A 17,443-nucleotide genomic window follows, 5' to 3' on the forward strand; every position below is an offset into this window, starting at 1 on the left:
ACAAACAAACCCAATGCTATGTAGCTGCCCCCACGTTCATGAGGTTGTTTTAGTAGAGGCTTCGTTTCTTGGGCCACTTTGCTTTCCAAGTTTGGTGAAGAAGGCCGATTTCTAAGGTTGCAAACTTGGTCTTTTAATAGGGCATTAAAATTTGACTTATTTTGGGTTAATTCATCCGACATCCTTAAACTATATTTTATAGGTACAATAGAGTATATTTATACGTACAATACAGTATATTTATAGGTACAATACAAATATATATTTTTAACGAATTATAATATAAAATCAAATTAGTATAAAGTATAACAGACGAAGAATCAAATTGAATTGAAAAGAATAGGACAAAACCACACATAGCATACACACAATGTGATAATAGAGACCTATATATCATAGTTGCATATGGTGGGACTCAAACCTGAGTATTCAAGCAGAGATTGGCAAGGGCTTTGCCCCCTTACTAAATGGTAGAATTGCTATTTAAGGATTTCCAATATGTTAAATATTAAATTTAGGCATTTTAAATATTTAGTTAAATGAAAATTGTTAAAATTTTGGTCCCTCTAACTTATACTTAACTTTAGTTCAATATGCAATATCATACATAAACTTTGATTTGGTACAGTTATACAAATGAAGTTTAATTATGGTTCATAGGTATAAACGAAACTTTTATTTTAATTCACTTGTACACATTTAAAGAAACGAATACATATATATATATATATATATATATATATATATTCATATTAAATTAATACAATTGTTTGTGTATACAATTTATCAACATAAAATTATGTTAATTGATGATGTTACTAGTAGGGGTGATATCAGTTTGGTTTGGTCGGGTTTTTGGAATTTTTTTAATCATCCATCACAATTTGGTTGGGCCCAGTTCGATTCTCGATTTTTCCATATTAATTTTTGGTTTTGGATTTTTAAACTTATTTTGACAAAATGAGTTTTGTGTTATGACTTTTGAATATTATTCGATAAAATTTATGTCTTTTTCATAAATATTTCTACAAAAACAACATTCAAGAATTTTTAATTATTTTCACTATTATATATAATTATTTTTTTGTATCATAAAAATTAAAATTAATTATATATTAAATAAAAATTGAATTTGATTTGGTTTTGAGTAACCGTGATCCGTCCAAATACTTCGATTCGGGCCGGTTTTCGTTTTTTCTTGCTCAGCCCTAGTTATTAATGATTTTTAAAAATTGAATCAAATCAAATCAAAATTTCATGTATAAAATTATACAAAATCAAAATTCATATATAACATTATACATTAAATCAAATTTCATATATAGTTTTAATGTTTATACTTAACCAAAGTCACCATTACCATTAATAATGCATGAAAAAGATATATGAAACCCTAAATTAATCAAAGCGAATTATCTTCCTCTTATTTGTGATTGTGAGAATGAAGTGTTGATTAGTCCGTGATTCTAGAATTTTGTTTGTTTCTAAAGTTTGAGAAGAGAAGCAAGCCATGTGTAAAAGCACTAACAATGGCTCCAATTCCTTGAAGATCAAAGAGTATGGTCCAATAATTTAGCTGCAAAAGAGAGACAGTTGTAGAGCTAAAAGTGGATCTTCCACTGGTGCTAGGGTTATTAGGGATCTCTTCTTCTCCATCTGTGGATCAATAATAGATCAATGTTGGGACCCCATTTTTATTTTTTTTTTTCATTTGCTCAAGAGATATCGAAAGAGCTGTAAAATGGGTTTTTGGAGAAAAAACATTTGAAGCCAAATTGTTGGGGTGGGACCTAAGTTAGTGCACTAGTGAAGAGTGGCAAGAATTGTAGGGATAGTTTGTGTTGTTTAATGTTGATTTGTCTCTTTCATGTTTTCATTATTAATGTCTATTTCTAGAACAAGGAAAACATGATGGAACGGATAGTAATTATAATACTTTATTGGTCAAATTTTGTTTTTGTCCCTGTATTATGCTCAAATTTGATATTTAACCATCGTATTTACGTACTATTTTAATTAAAATTTTGACAATTTTTTTTGTATGATCAAAGTTTCCTTCAAGTTTGTTTCATGAACCATGAAAATTAATCTTTTTGTGGTTCATGATTGCCTCTATTTACAATGTTGTTTTCAAAGTTTGAACTCCTAAGAATGCAATGAGCCTTACCGCTACATCTAACACTGGTCTGATTATTAATATTGTTAATTATTTGAAAATAATCGAATTATATCAACAAGGATTAAACCAGGGGCGAATATGAGGGGCGTAGACTCCCCAAAATTTTTTTATTTAAGTCCCTTATAAAAATGATTAAATTAAAAATTAATGTATGATAAAATTGTATTTTGTCTCCTTTCAAAAATGATAAAATTATGTTTATTCCCTTCAAAAATGATGAAATAATAATTAGTACATTATAAAATTATGTTTTGACCCCTCAAAAATTTATTATTCAATTCTACCCCCCTAAATGAACTTTTAAATTTGCTCCTGGACTAAATCCCAAATTTGAGCATAGTAAAAGAGTCAAAAATCATAATTCGACCTACTTTAAATTTTTTTAATCAGGTCCCTACTTTATTTCTAAATATCTATCTATATATAATATGTTTTGGCCTATATATAATATCATACGATTAAAAATGATTTGTCTAGTTTGGAAAGCAAATTATAGTGATGGGCTGACCACCAAACAATTTTGCACCTCTTCTCTATGTTTCATCAAATGAGAGAAAAAAACTATGGCAGAAAAAAGTATATGTGAGTACGTAATGTCATGGAGTTGTTCAAAAGTGGAGTAATGTGACAATCATTGAAACTAAGCCATCACTCCAAAAGGATCTTGATTGCCAAATTATGGCTAGGATTGAATCATCCCAATAAACCCCATTATGGAGATCTCTTTTAAGGTTTGAAAATGATATCAACGAACCATTAAGGTTCATCCATCACTTACTTTAGTGACAAGCAAAAAAGAAAATCTCCCTCTATGATCATCAAACATGGGTTTTTTTCTTAGATTTTGACGTAGCAATATGCATTCTTTGGATTGTAATGGTTGATTCATTAGCTTATGGTATTATTATGAGAATTATTGAATGTTTGTAATATAAACATGATGTAAGATAAGTCTATCTATCCACTAATGACGGATGAAAAGGCTAGGAACCTTCGAGAGAAGTTTCAGCTACACAACTTTGTTAAAAGGTTGAAGGGTGAAGTATAAATGTTTATAGGTTGGGCCACTTAGCTCGTCCGGAAAGTGAGAGTATTTGAATAAAAATATATGTCCGAAAAATGGGTTTGGATAAAAAATAAGACCCGTTTAGAAAATGGGTCAGGTCTTGGGTAAGGTTTTTTGGCCCGGATTTGGCCCTAATATGCAAAAAAGAAAAACTGATGTTTTTTTTTTACTGTTTTGTTGCTATTTTCTTGTTTTTTTTTTCACTATTTTACTACCATTTCACTATTATATTGCTATTATTTTATTGTTATTATTTGGATAATGTATAACTCTTGTTTTATTGTTAATTTTGTTACTATTTTAGAGGCATTTGCTTGTTAATTATTTGGACCTATCTTAGTGTTATTTAAGTATACATTTTTAAAAAAAATTATTTTTAAAAAAAATATAAAACATCACTATAATTTTTAAAATTATTTTTTTAAAAATTTATATAAAAAATTAATATGTGTGAGCTGGATCGGGTTCAAGTTTTAGTATTTTTATCCAGGTCGGGCTTGAACAAAATTTTAAGCCCATTTTTCGAGCCAGGCCTAGCAAAAGGGCCTAAAATTTTGGTTGGGCCCAACCTGACCCATGGACACCTCTAGGGTGAAGTCATAAAATTGTTTTAGGGGGTTAGAAATGAATAAAAAATTTTGGAGGGCCAAAATACAATTTTACTATTATGTTAACTTGTGATTTTCTAAAAATTAAATGGACTATATGGGAAAAAAATTCATTTTGGGAGGCCAAGGCCCGTGCAATATTAGTCAACCATAGACCCCCAGTTAGTGGATCTAATCCTCCACGAAAAGTAAGAAATTTGGCATATTTTGACCAATTCAAGGTAAAAAAAGGGGTTACTCCCTCGGCAAAATTGGAATAAAGTTGAGCTAAAATATCACAATTCAAGATAAATTCATGGAGAAGTGGGTTCTCTTTAGGGTCTACTCTAATATTTAGAAATTGATTTATCGATAAAGATAAATATACTTAATGCCCCGCCCAAGAAAGGGACCCAAGCCCCAATAACCCAACTAAATGGTGATTCAATTGCCCCCTCCCCTTGCCCCTGAGATGTAGATGCTACATATAAAGGTGAAGATAAAAGATTTTAGTTTTATAAAGTTTTGGATATAATAACATTTGAAATTTATTTTAATAATATTTCTTATACCATTTATGTTGAAATACAAAAGAAGTATTTTATAAAAAATTTCAAAATCTAAGACAAAAGTAAACAACACTTGTTTAAATTAATTGCAATCTTACCATATGTCTTGAGTTAATTAAAAAGTATTGGAAATGTTTTAAAGTGTTCATAGAATAAAAATAAACATTTTAATGCTTAAGTATTGATACCTCATCAAATATATTAATATATGATTGTGTAGGTAGGGATGACAATGGAGCAAGGCGAGGACAGATGTTGTTAAATCCACCATCGCTCTATAGTTGGCATGCTTTAATCCACTATCTGTCCTGCTCCACTAAGGATGTATAATCTTAAAAACCACTACCACCTCCATTAGATGTCGAATGCATTTGTCCTTACCCCAACTCACTCCACTTTGATTCAATTTAATTTCTACTACTTATTTTTAATTTTTTTTAAAAATTCAACTAAATATTTAAACATAATTCTTTAAAAAAATTTAACATAATATATATAGATTTTTTCTATTATATGTTATTACATTTTTAACCTTTTAATGGTTATATATGTATAAGTATAAAATAGTAATTTCATATATTGGAATGGCTGTGGGTGAGGTAAGTAGTTACTATAATTGCTCCATACCCACTTTCCAAAAGAAAAAATCCCATCTCGTCCCTCCCCTGTACACACTTTTCAAAAAAAAAACCACTCCATTTGGAGCGAAACAATTCGAAATTCATTAGACAGTTCGAATTTTGCCATCCTTATGTGCAAGGCTATAATAACTCACACATTTAATGCTCCAAAATGAGTAAAATCTACCTTCAGCTAACCTAAACAACTAGAGTCTCATAACACTCCAATAAAGACAGAAGACAAGTTTCAAAGATCAAAGCGCATATATTTTATGATTTATTTATTTTTGTTCTTCTTGTATCCAAACTTTGTACATAAACACTTGTTGGGTAAAGTTTCTTTTCTTTTATTCAAGTGATTATTTGTATTTAAGAGAGCTTAAATTTGGCACAACTCGATATGATCTGAACTTGAATCCAAATTTATCTATACTAAAACTATCCAAACCTAAAATGATCCGAAACCAAAACAAACTGGATTGGAAGTGTAACACCCATCACCGGTATCCAACGCAGGGACAGGGTTCGAGGCGTTACCAGACTTAAACATTCACAAACATACAAAACCGGGTCACCAAATTCTACCCAAAATTAAAACTTTTCAAACACATGCATATCGTCCCTTATACAGGCCTTCGAGGCCTAAAGCATACATCGGGGTGGTTCGGGATGAAACCAAAAACATTCGATAAACTTTGGGCAACTTAATAAATTTTCTTACTTTGGAGAGTCACACGCCCGTGTGGGTGGGGCCGTGTGGTCCCACACGCCCGTATGGCTTAGAACACGCCCGTGTCCTCAGCCCGTGTAATTCTCTATTTATGACGTTAGCAAAATAATTTATACCACACTACCAGGCCACACGCCCGTGTACTAGGCCGTGTCCTCCACACAGTTGAGACACATGGCCGTGTCTCTGCCCGTATAGCTAACACTTAGGATATTTTCCAAGCCTTATGTTGACCTTATTTTTTCCCCCATACTTTTACACATCATAGATACAAATTATAACATCAATTTAATGTTTAATCAGCCTTTGGTGAAATTTAATTAAATAATTTGCATGTTGTCATACATGTGTTTATTACCCAACACTTAATTTCAACAATTGTCCATGTTCAATCATTATCATCTTACTACCATGCCATACATTCACTCCATGGCCACAACCATCTCGAATGGTCCTGCGGTATTCATCATGTACATGTGCCATATACTTCTCATGCATAGTGAACAAGCATAATCGCATAACCACATCACAAGACATTAACACAGATACCATGGACAAATAGGCTTACAAGCCAAAATCATTATAAGCCACATCTCATGGCTATATACAATGAATTAATATAAGCCAGCATCTTGGCCAAAACATAAGAACACATATCAATAATTAAGTCCCTATACATACCACTCACTTGAAGAAATTAAGTTTCAACAATACTTCAAGATGATAGCGTGATAGTGTGAGGTTGCCTCCGACGATCTCCAACCCCGAGTCGACCTGAGGACACTCAGTTTCGAGTACGACTATTTATTTCGAGTTTGTACTTAACCTTATTCAACCTCGTTCTAAGCCCAAATCTTGTTTTCCTTGATTATTGAGCTTGGGAGCTTGGCCAAACCCTAACCATGGCTGCTGTTGGTACATTCGGCTGAAGCAAGAAGAAAGGGACACATTTGGGTTTTAAAATTTGTCTTTTAATTCATTGTACCCTTAAATGACCAAAATGCCCTTTTTACTATTCTTTCAAATTTTACCCAACTAGGGTCATTTTTGTCCAAAAAGTTATAAAATGGTCTAATTACCATTTAAGGACCTCCCATTTAAAATTTCATAACAATTAGACACCTCTAACATGTGGAACTCAACTTTTTCACTTTTTACAATTTAGTCCTTTTGACCAAATTGAGTGGCCAAACGTCAAAATTTTCGAACGAAATTTTCACGAAATCATTCTTTGAAATCGTAGACCATAAAAATATAATAAAAATAAATTTTCTTATGTCGGATTTGTGGTCCCGAAACCATTGTTCCGACTAGGCCCTAATTCGGGATGTTACAGGAAGTGATTCGAATAAACAAGGGCTAAGTCTGAATTCTTTTTCTAAAAATTCGAATTTTAAATATAAATTTTTGAGAGAACTAAAATGTAATTTTATTATTATCTTGACATAAAATTTTACAATTTCTCAAGAGTTAAACTATAAATTTTTCAATTTTTTGGTGTCAAAATTGAATTTTGTATTTTAAGGGAGATAACGTCGAATTTAACCATTGGATTATTTTAAAATTTTTCTATTTCTAAAAAGACTAAAAGAACAAATTTTTATTTGAGGAGGGCCAAGGTCTCACTTAGAGATGTTGATGTGCCTGGCCAGGCTAAGTCCAAGCTTGATCTGTCCAAGCCCATCCAAATAGCTCATTTTATTATTCAAAAATAAAAATAAATATTTAAATTTAATTAAAATATATAATAATATAAAATTATTTTAAACAATAAAACGAGTCAAACTCAAGTTTAAAAATTGTGTACACTCGTACATTATATATAATAATTGTGATTTGTCTCACTAACAAGATATTTGTATACACTGCCATTAATTTCCTTAAAATCAGAATGATCATATATTCCGAAATTTTGCCTCACACGTTGCTGATATAATATATATATATATGAATGATTATGCAATCAAATCGTGTAAAAGATAAATAAGTATATATATAAATATGCAATTGGGTTGTGCAAATCTTGTTCAGGGTATGGGGACATGTTATTAGAAATTGATGACCATCGCACTTCTAATTATGTATATTATCCTTATTGATACTGTCTGTTTTTTGCTTACCATTTCTTCATCTTATAAACACTTCAAAATATAATATATTTATGCAAATGGAATGATATGAGGTGACTGAGTGCCACATGCCATCATCTTTCTCATATCCATTTCCTCATATTTCACTTATTTTCTTGCTTCATTTAGCAGATTTGTTGGATGCATGGCAGACAATTACGACCTAAGCTTTCTATATACTATAAACAGTAGCCAAGTGTCCAAGATATATTTATATATAAAGTTTTCAATATGACATCCGTTGAGAGCCAATGAACCTTGATAGGTTGGTATTGTTTTTTATTTTTGACTCTGTGGAGAGGCTGAATGTTTAAGTTTGTATAAAGAAATGATGGGTTCAATAAAGATGAAGCACCTCACCGGATCAAACCATACATGGTGCATGACTACCTATCAAGGAAATATGAGCATTTGTACTTGGTAGAATTTGAACTTATACCCTTATATGGTATTGTTAAGTATTCAGTACTAATTAATCTATCAAAACCATGTTCGAGCACAATATTAACCCGTTGAAAGATTCGTCAACTCCTGAAGAACAACAAAAAATGCCCCTTGTTATTGAGGAGAGGTTGAATCCTTCCAAAAATGTCTTCGAACTATCATCACACACGCAACCCGATCCAACAAGATTCTTCCGTCCATATTAAACCTTTTTCAAGCAATCAAACTCCCTACAAAGCCTAAAAACACCCAAACTAAAAATAATACCAACACGTTAAGAGATTTATCAAAGTTTCAGTTGAAGATATTTCAAAAGAAATTAAATCCCATTCAACAAACCTCTTGCTTTTTCATTTCATTTGATTAAAACTATACTTTTTATTTGCCCCCAATAAAAGACTGTATACTGGCCAAACAATAATTAATATGCTATACAAGGATAAGCCGACCATTTACTTTATATTCATGACTATAAACATGCACATAACTACTAGGTATCCTTTGCTTGTATCTTTTCCTTTCCTTGTAAATTCACACCTTAATATTGGCATATGTTATGTTGATTATTCAAAGTCGGTCACCAACAAATGTTACTACATTACTAATATATATTGCTTTTCTAAATAAAGTGTTAATATTTAAATATTGGATATAATGTTGTTATAGAAAAAATGCAAATTTCGAAAAGATTAATTTTTGTATATACTTCATTCCAAAAAAAAATCTAAGCATGATGTCAGATTGGTTCTCAACTTTTTAAAAAAATCATATTTGATTATCAATTTTTTAAAAAGAGTCGAATTGTTACCTTTTAACGTAAATATTAACTAAAATGTTAAAATTTCAAGCATGGCAACCCGCACGACAATTCACATGTACTTCATGCTTTTTTTTTTGAAATTTTATGAGCTTTTTACATTTTTTGAAATTTGATTTTTTTAAATAAATATTTTTATAATTTTTAAATTATTTGTCAGTGTGACATATAATATAAATAGTATTACGTCAACATGAAATAATACAAATGGATAACCATACAGGTTGCCATGCCAACGTTGTTAGAAACAATGTTTAGTCAAGATTTGATTAAAAAAAGCGAATTGACTCTTTTTAAAAGGTTGAGGTCAAATTTAGCTCAAAAAATAATAGTTAAATTAATAAAAATAAAGTGAATAATAAAAACTAAATTTGACATTATACCAAAAATCTCTAGTGAAATCATTTGAGAAAGAATAACTTTAAACATTAGTAACACGTGATTTATTTAGAATATAAAAATACAAAAGAAAACACCAAAATTTTATTTCTCAGTACTTTTCAAAAAATATTTTTGAGGTTAAAAGTGCTTTTAAATCCAAATGAGATACAATAAAATAATGTTTTTACCTCTTATTTATTATCCATATGTAATATTGATATTGGATTTACAATTATTTTTCTGTTGAAATTTTTTCAAATATATAACCTTATATATTTGGATTTGTATTATATTTTAATATTTAAAAATATTTTATAGATTCAAATTAAATTTTACAAATAATTAATATTAATGGTTAAAAATATTTTTAAAATTTATATTTCATGTACCAAAATATTAATAATGAGGTACAATTATTTTTTTATATATTTTTCATCATATGTAAAATGAATATTTTAATTTTCAAAAATATTTTTAACAACAATACAAAACAATTAAATATATCCGTAGTATCGGATTTCTAATTTTTATTTTTTGATATAATGTTTAAAACTACACAACCTTTAAAATAAGAGGATAATGTGCTTCTGCACACTCAAACCCATAACTTATTATACTAACAATAATATCAATACTAACTAAGCTAAAATTCAATCGGAATATTTAAATAATACTTAGATTTTCAATTAATTTATTAGAAATATAGTTGGTGCAATAATTGAAGTAAAAAACGGGTGGACCCCATTTGGCCGAATGTGGCTTCATTTCATTTGTTCCATTAAGAGCCCATGATAACTCCCTTACCCAAACTCCCATTTTAATTTCAGCACAACTGCCATTACGTGGTGCGACGTATGTCAAACACGCGTACAAAAAGACAATGGGCACAAAACACAAAGCATAACCAAAATTTTGAAAACTCGATAAATTGGAGGTTAAATTACACAATATGATGCAGGGCCTTTTACACGTGTCGCTCGTTTATTGGATTAATACCTCTTCTCTACCAATCATGATATTTGCAGAAGCAATGGATATTTTCGTCACAATGATGACAAAGAAAATACAAATATAATTTATCTTGAAACATATTTAAATTTAAATTAAATTGAATTTGGATAAGAACTAAAATGATGAAATTTAAATTTATAATAAATTTGTATAATATTTACATAAGGTGAGACTCGATATCAAAGCTTTTACTTTTCAGTATAATATATATTAAGTTATAATAGAAAAAAATATAAAAACCATATGAATATTTGAGGGTAATATTGTCTTTTTATATTTTATATAGAAAACATGTGTATTCCAGGATTTAAATTTGAGACTTCAGTGCATTTATAAACTCAGCTTTACTATTTTAACTAAATTTAGATTTGTTTTTATTTTAACTTTGGTTTTATAAATTTGTTACATATAATTTTTTTACCCACATCGTGGGTATACAATAATCTAGTAATAATAATTTATTTTGTTAAAATATAATTAGTTTATTCATTACTCAATTAAGTTGGTGCTTAGTTAACTTATAATACTACCTCAATCAAGGGTTTTGGTACATAGTATTGTTATAACAATTAAGTTATACAAAATGTTTCAATAGGCTATGGTGGTGGTTTCAAGGAAGTCAATTTCATAATGGTACCGTCCGTATCGACCGAAATATCTTGTTCCTCCAGTAAACAAGAACAATAAGTTCTAGTTTTCATTGGTATAAAATTTTGATCAATAATGACCATATTGGTCCGATCTATACTGATGGAAATCGACAAATATTGATTTGTTTAATATTTTAAACTATTTTTAATATTGTTTATCATAACCATTTTATTTTTATAATTATATTTAAAAATAAAATATGATCATTTAATTAAGTTATGGAATCAATAATTTTAAAATCAATATGCTAGTATAAACATATATTTATATGTGTGTAGTTAAGATATATTTAAATGTTATGTAATATATATGAAAAATATTTAAAATATCAATAGACATAAAACAATACACTAAATTATATTAATATTAATATATACTAGTAACAAAACAAAAATAATACATTCATCGGTACAATATTGACTACCTTGGGTGGTTTGCACTATATATGTTGCGGCAGAGCAATACAATTAGGCTATATAAGGTGGTTGGGAGAGAATTTTTACAGGGTAATTGAATAATTAGTGGTTGAGTTCTTCTTTGTCCCTACTTTAGTGTTGAAGGGAAACATTTACAGAGGGAGGTTGACTTGGTGTGAGTCCCAGTCACCAAACACTCTACTCCATAGGTATAAAGGATAGAATAATATGTTGTCAAATAGTTATAATGTCCCATATATCTTTTTGAGGATTGCATGAGCTCACTTTATGTGACATGGCACTCGATGAAGCTGGGCATTGCCAAATTCTCTTTTTAAGCATTAGGTGATACGGTAAATGTCTAACTTACTTATGTATAACAATTACCCTTAGATGAAAATTAGGTGAAATATATGATGTGAAACTAAGTAATATTAATAACATACAAAATATGTACGATGTTAAAATGAAAAATAGATTTAATTGTAAGTAAAATGCAATTTAAACACAAAAATACATTAGATTAAGAATACAAAATGAATATAAATATATAACAAGTATATTGGTTAAAGTTTCATATAAAAACTAAATATTGCTTTAGTTTAATCGGTAAAAGAAAAGGTTTTATGATGGCGTCCTTAGTTCAAATTTCATTATATATAATTTTTTATTGATTTATAAAAATATAAAAAGTCAAAAACACCCACATAATCATTTAATTTACTTTGCAAATAAAATGGTTTTTTGATAATTTTTTAACTGAGCTAGGACTCGATTGATGGGTGACAACAATTTAATAAAGGGCTTTATAATTAGCATCAGACATATTTGATTATGGATAAAGTTGAGAAATGCTTTTCAAAGAAGGTGGAATGGGTTCAAATGTTTAAAAAACAAACTCAAGTTTAACTCAAATGAAATATAGTTTTGTTGAAGGGAGGTCGGTCTCGAACCCTTAACGAAAAAGGTATTGTTTTTGAGATGTTTATGCTCAGTTTTAGCTTTTGAGAGCCTAATCCACTAAATGCTAAAAATATTTCCTTAGTGAACGCCAGACTCCATTAATATTTTTAGACTCTTTTTAGAGTCGAAAAACTAAAACTAAACATAAACACCTCAAGAATAATGCCTCCGTTCAAAGATCCATTCGAGTGGTCCACATTCTAAAAGTACCCCCAAAATATACATCTCATATAAACATTATTAGTTCACTTCCTCATTAACTGATCAAACATGTTATAAGTACAATAAGAACCATAATTAAATCAAAATGATGGTGATTAGTGATAGAAGATACTAGAGAGAGATCAATGTATACTTATATGGATGGTGATGGAAGCTAAGAGTGTCAACTTCCAAAGACACTAAAAAGCAAACCAATCGTCAAAACAGTTGCTTTCAGTTGTTTTCTTGTTTGCCACCATTATTGTAAAAATTGCACTATTGATATCCAACACAATTGCCTTTTACGATAATTGAGGTTAGGTTGGTTTTAAATAAGTAAATAAATTCAATTTCTTAATTTTTTTGAATTATTTGAGGTTTTAATTTCGTGTTATTTTACGATAATCTAAGTATAGTTTTAAAGTTCAATTTAATCATTAACTTTTTTTCAATTTAATACTTATATTTAGTTTCAATGTTCAATTTGGTACTCAAACTAAGAGACATTATGTGACTTAATGAATGTTTGATATGTGTGTTCTAACAAAAAAATAGGTATTTAATCGAGAAAAATAAACGTAGGTACTAAATTAAAATTAAAGCTAAATTTTTATCATTACAACATGGATAAATAAATTTTTTATAGACTAAGAGATATCCCTATCCATAATTATCTAAGAGAAGGCGATATCCTAGATGGTACGGGGAATTCTTTGCATAGAAAGTTTTTTTAATTAAACAATTCTTCATTTTTATCTTAGAAAAAAGGTCGATATTAAGTCCTGGATCTATACCAGTATCAAGAGTAATAAAAATATTTAGACTATGGTTAATAATTATCAAATAATTGATAAAATGGATGTTTTTATTTCTCAATTTATTAAGATCAAGAAAGCAATCCATCCAGTAAAAAAGATAAACTTAAGTATCAAATTAAAGAACGAAACTCAATTTGGTATAAAATAATACATTATCCTATAATTTATAATAATTTTTTATTTATTATAATATAAAATAAATATTCAAAAGTATTTTAGAAGAAAATTAAAAAATTGAGTTGGATTCGATTTCGAAAATCGAAATATCCCCAATTCCTAATGATGACATCACATCCTACCACGTGTCAAAAACCCAGAGCCTCACATTGCCTAACAGTATTTTAATCTCATCTATATATAGTCTTCCCAAATTCCTAGAAAATCTAAATCAAACACACTAAAAATTTCGATCATTTCACCGTTTAAATACAGAAAATTCTTATTAAAAAAAATTCAGTTTTCTTTCTCCCTTTCCATTGTTCAATTTTCCCGGAAATCAAAATGAGAAACGACGAAGGTGGAACCATGGTTATGGAGCAGCAAACCGGTCTCCATAGCCGACCAAATATGGGGACTCTGTTCCAACAATCAGAACCTCCGTCGTTTTCTGACGACGATGACTTCCATAATCGGAAAAGCAATGCTTCATTGTCTAGTCCAAGGTATTCCACCACAACAAGCGGCGACGGTGAAGTCTCTCCTTATATGATGTCACCATGGAACAGCCAACCTTCTTCATGGCATCTTCAACATCATCAGCCATATCCATCGGAGAACGATTTTGGTCAAGACGGACTCATTGGGTCTATCGTAAAAGAAGAAGGTCATATTTATTCATTGGCTGCTTCCGGTGATATGTTATATACCGGAACTGATAGTAAAAACATCCGTGTATGGAAGAATTTGAAGGAATTTTCGGGTTTTAAAGCTAAAAGTGGATTGGTTAAAGCTATTATTATACTGGGTGATCGAGTATTCACCGGTCATCAAGATGGTAAAATCCGTGCATGGAAGGCTTCACCGACGAACCCTACCGTTTATAAAAAATTCGGTAGTTTCCCAGCTATTGGCCATGTCATTAAAAGCTCTGTTAAACCTAAAAACTACGTTGAAGTTCGAAGGAAATGCAGTGTTCTTCGAATCAAACATTTTGATGCAGTTTCATGTTTGAGTTTGAATGAAGAACAAGGGCTGTTATATTCTGGGTCTTGGGATAAAACCCTGAAAGTTTGGCGGATATCGGATTTTAAATGCATGGAATCCATCGACGGTGCTCATGACGATGCGATAAACTCCGTGCTGGATGGGTTCAGTGGCTTGGTGTTTACCGGATCGGCCGACGGGACAGTCAAGTCTTGGTATCGAGAATTACAAGAGAAAGGAACGAAACATTCCATGGTACAACAGTTATTGAAGCAAGAAAACGCCGTCACCGCCTTAGCCGTCAGCCGTGAATCGGACACTTTATATTGTGGATCGTCTGATGGGTTGGTGAATTTCTGGGAACACACAAACCGTGGTTTAGCTCACGGCGGAGTATTAAGGGGACATAAAGTGGCGGTTCTCTGCATGGCTACGGCGGGGAAACTGGTGTTTAGTGGCTCCGCTGATAAGAGTATATGCGTGTGGAGGCGAGAAGAAGGTGGTATTCATGCTTGCTTGTCGGTTTTAACGGGTCATACCGGCCCATTAAAATGCTTAGCCGTTGAAGAAGATCATCAGATGTCGACTGAGACTAACCGGAAATGGATTGTTTATAGTGGTAGCTTGGATAAGTCCGTCAAGGTGTGGCGCGTGTCTGAACACGCGCCGACCATGAATGAGATTAAGGAAACTTACCATATCCACTAAGCTGTCCTTTCGTTCATGGACCACACTGATTCAATCTCGGCGGGTATGGACGGTGCCACGTGTTAAGAACTAAATGATTTTAACCAATGCCATGATGCCACGTCAGAAAAAGTGAAAGAAGGTATTTTTCGATTTTCCAATGTTTTCTGATTTGGTAAATGACTTTTTTTCTTAAATTTGTTTTTTTTATTTCAATTTTTAATGTGGGAGATTTCCATTAATGTAAAATCCAATGTTTTTGCATGAATAATGGAGCCTTAATGTGTGTGGTATGTTGCCTTAAGTTAAGGGTTCTATCTTTGTATTGTTGTTTTTCCTTCCTCTTGAATGTATTTAATTGATTATATTGAAAAAGTGTTTTTTTGTTTTGAAAATTTTACTATTTGCAAAGATCAACAATCAAAAATAATAGAATTTCGCGTGTTAACTTGATATTTAGGGTGTTCACCAATTTAGATGTGAATTGAGTTCGAATTACACTTTGTCACATTCTATTTTAATCATTAAACTATAAAAAAAAGACTTCAATTTAATTACCAAATTATTCGAAAAACATATATGGCGTGAAAACATGAATTTTACCATATTATCATCTTTCTTATTAACAGTAGGCCTTGATTAATTAAATGAAAATTTTCGAATAGTTTAGTGATGATTTTGTAATTTTTAAAGTTAAATGACTAAAACGTAAATGTACTAATAATTTAGTGACTATAGGTGAAGTTTACCCAATTAAGATGAGAAATTTAGATGGATTGAGTTATAGAAGTATCAACTATGAACCCATGCTGCCCAAAGGAATAATGGGCCTTAATTTTTGTATCTATCATGAAGGCAAGATATAAAGCCGCAATGTAGATCCAAACCAATTAAATAGCAGAATTAATGGGTTGGGTCGGATGGGTTTGGAATTGATTTCAAAGAAAATTTTAAATTTGAGATTGGATTTGGTTCACCTTAATGGCTAATTTTACTATTTAAAAATAATATTTTTATTTTAATTTAATTATAAAAATATATAAATATTTATATAAATTATTTTTATATATTTATTATTTTTAACAGTGATTCAGTCGTATTAGGCCACCTGGACTAGGCTTTGAATATTATAATTCAAATTTAACCTATATTTTAAATCAATCTAATTTTTATTCAAATTTATATTCAGATATAATATTTTATTTAAACCCTTTGAATTCAGTGTCAATTTTACACTTGATTTCAGCAATTAAACCCATAGCTTATTTGCAATTTAAAAATATAATTCAAATATCAAAATTTAACCTTTTAATGCAATTAAAATTAAAAAACAGAAAACAACTCTAATCATTAATGTAATTTTCTTAAAATAATCTCATTGTGGGTTCTGATCATATATGTTTTTTTGACACAATGTCAATAACTACCCATAGCCTTTCCCAACCTATAAATAGGAAAATAATACGTTTCAGTGCACTTGAACCTATGTCCTCCTGCATCGGTACAAATTGAGTTAAGACTCAATTGACACTATTAATGTCAATTTTATTTTTAAATTCTTGTTTGTCATTTTACTTGTATGTCATTTAATTGAAAATGAAAATTTTAGCATTTAATATTCAAATGCGTTTGATAGTTATTTTAATTTTTAATTTAAATATAATTTTTTGAATAATATAAGTAGGAAAGTAGCCATTATCACTAAAATGTAGAAAAAATTTAAGAGCTATTTTTTCTAAGACCGTAACATTGTCATTAAGCAAATGACTCATTGATAAATGGCTTATTTTTGTTATTTTAATACATAGTCATTGAACTACTGTTTTAAAGTCAACGATTTAATTTATAAGTGTCGAAACCAACAAAAATAAATTTCTACTAAACAATACAAATATGTATAGGTAACTTGTTTAGAATAAGATCTAATCGGGTTGTAGTTTGTAATTTAAACTCTTGATTAAGTGCCAAACTTGTACTATGATTTCAACCCAAAGTCATTTCGATGTTCAAATCAATGTAGTTTGTTTGCAC

At 30.0% G+C, this 17,443-nt stretch overlaps 1 protein-coding gene across 1 annotated transcript; it reads left to right on the top strand.

Moving 5' to 3' along the window:
- The first annotated feature begins 13,972 nt into the window (after positions 1 to 13,972).
- Positions 13,973 to 15,807, top strand: LOC108459470 (protein JINGUBANG-like). Its single transcript, XM_017758843.2, has one exon. It carries the CDS (start codon positions 14,084 to 14,086, stop codon positions 15,431 to 15,433), a length of 1,350 nt encoding a protein of 449 aa, XP_017614332.1. The 5' UTR covers positions 13,973 to 14,083; the 3' UTR covers positions 15,434 to 15,807.
- Positions 15,808 to 17,443: the final 1,636 nt, after the last annotated feature.

The sequence above is a fragment of the Gossypium arboreum genome, chromosome 4 (assembly GCF_025698485.1).
Source record: "Gossypium arboreum isolate Shixiya-1 chromosome 4, ASM2569848v2, whole genome shotgun sequence".
Classification (NCBI taxonomy): domain Eukaryota; kingdom Viridiplantae; phylum Streptophyta; class Magnoliopsida; order Malvales; family Malvaceae; genus Gossypium; species Gossypium arboreum.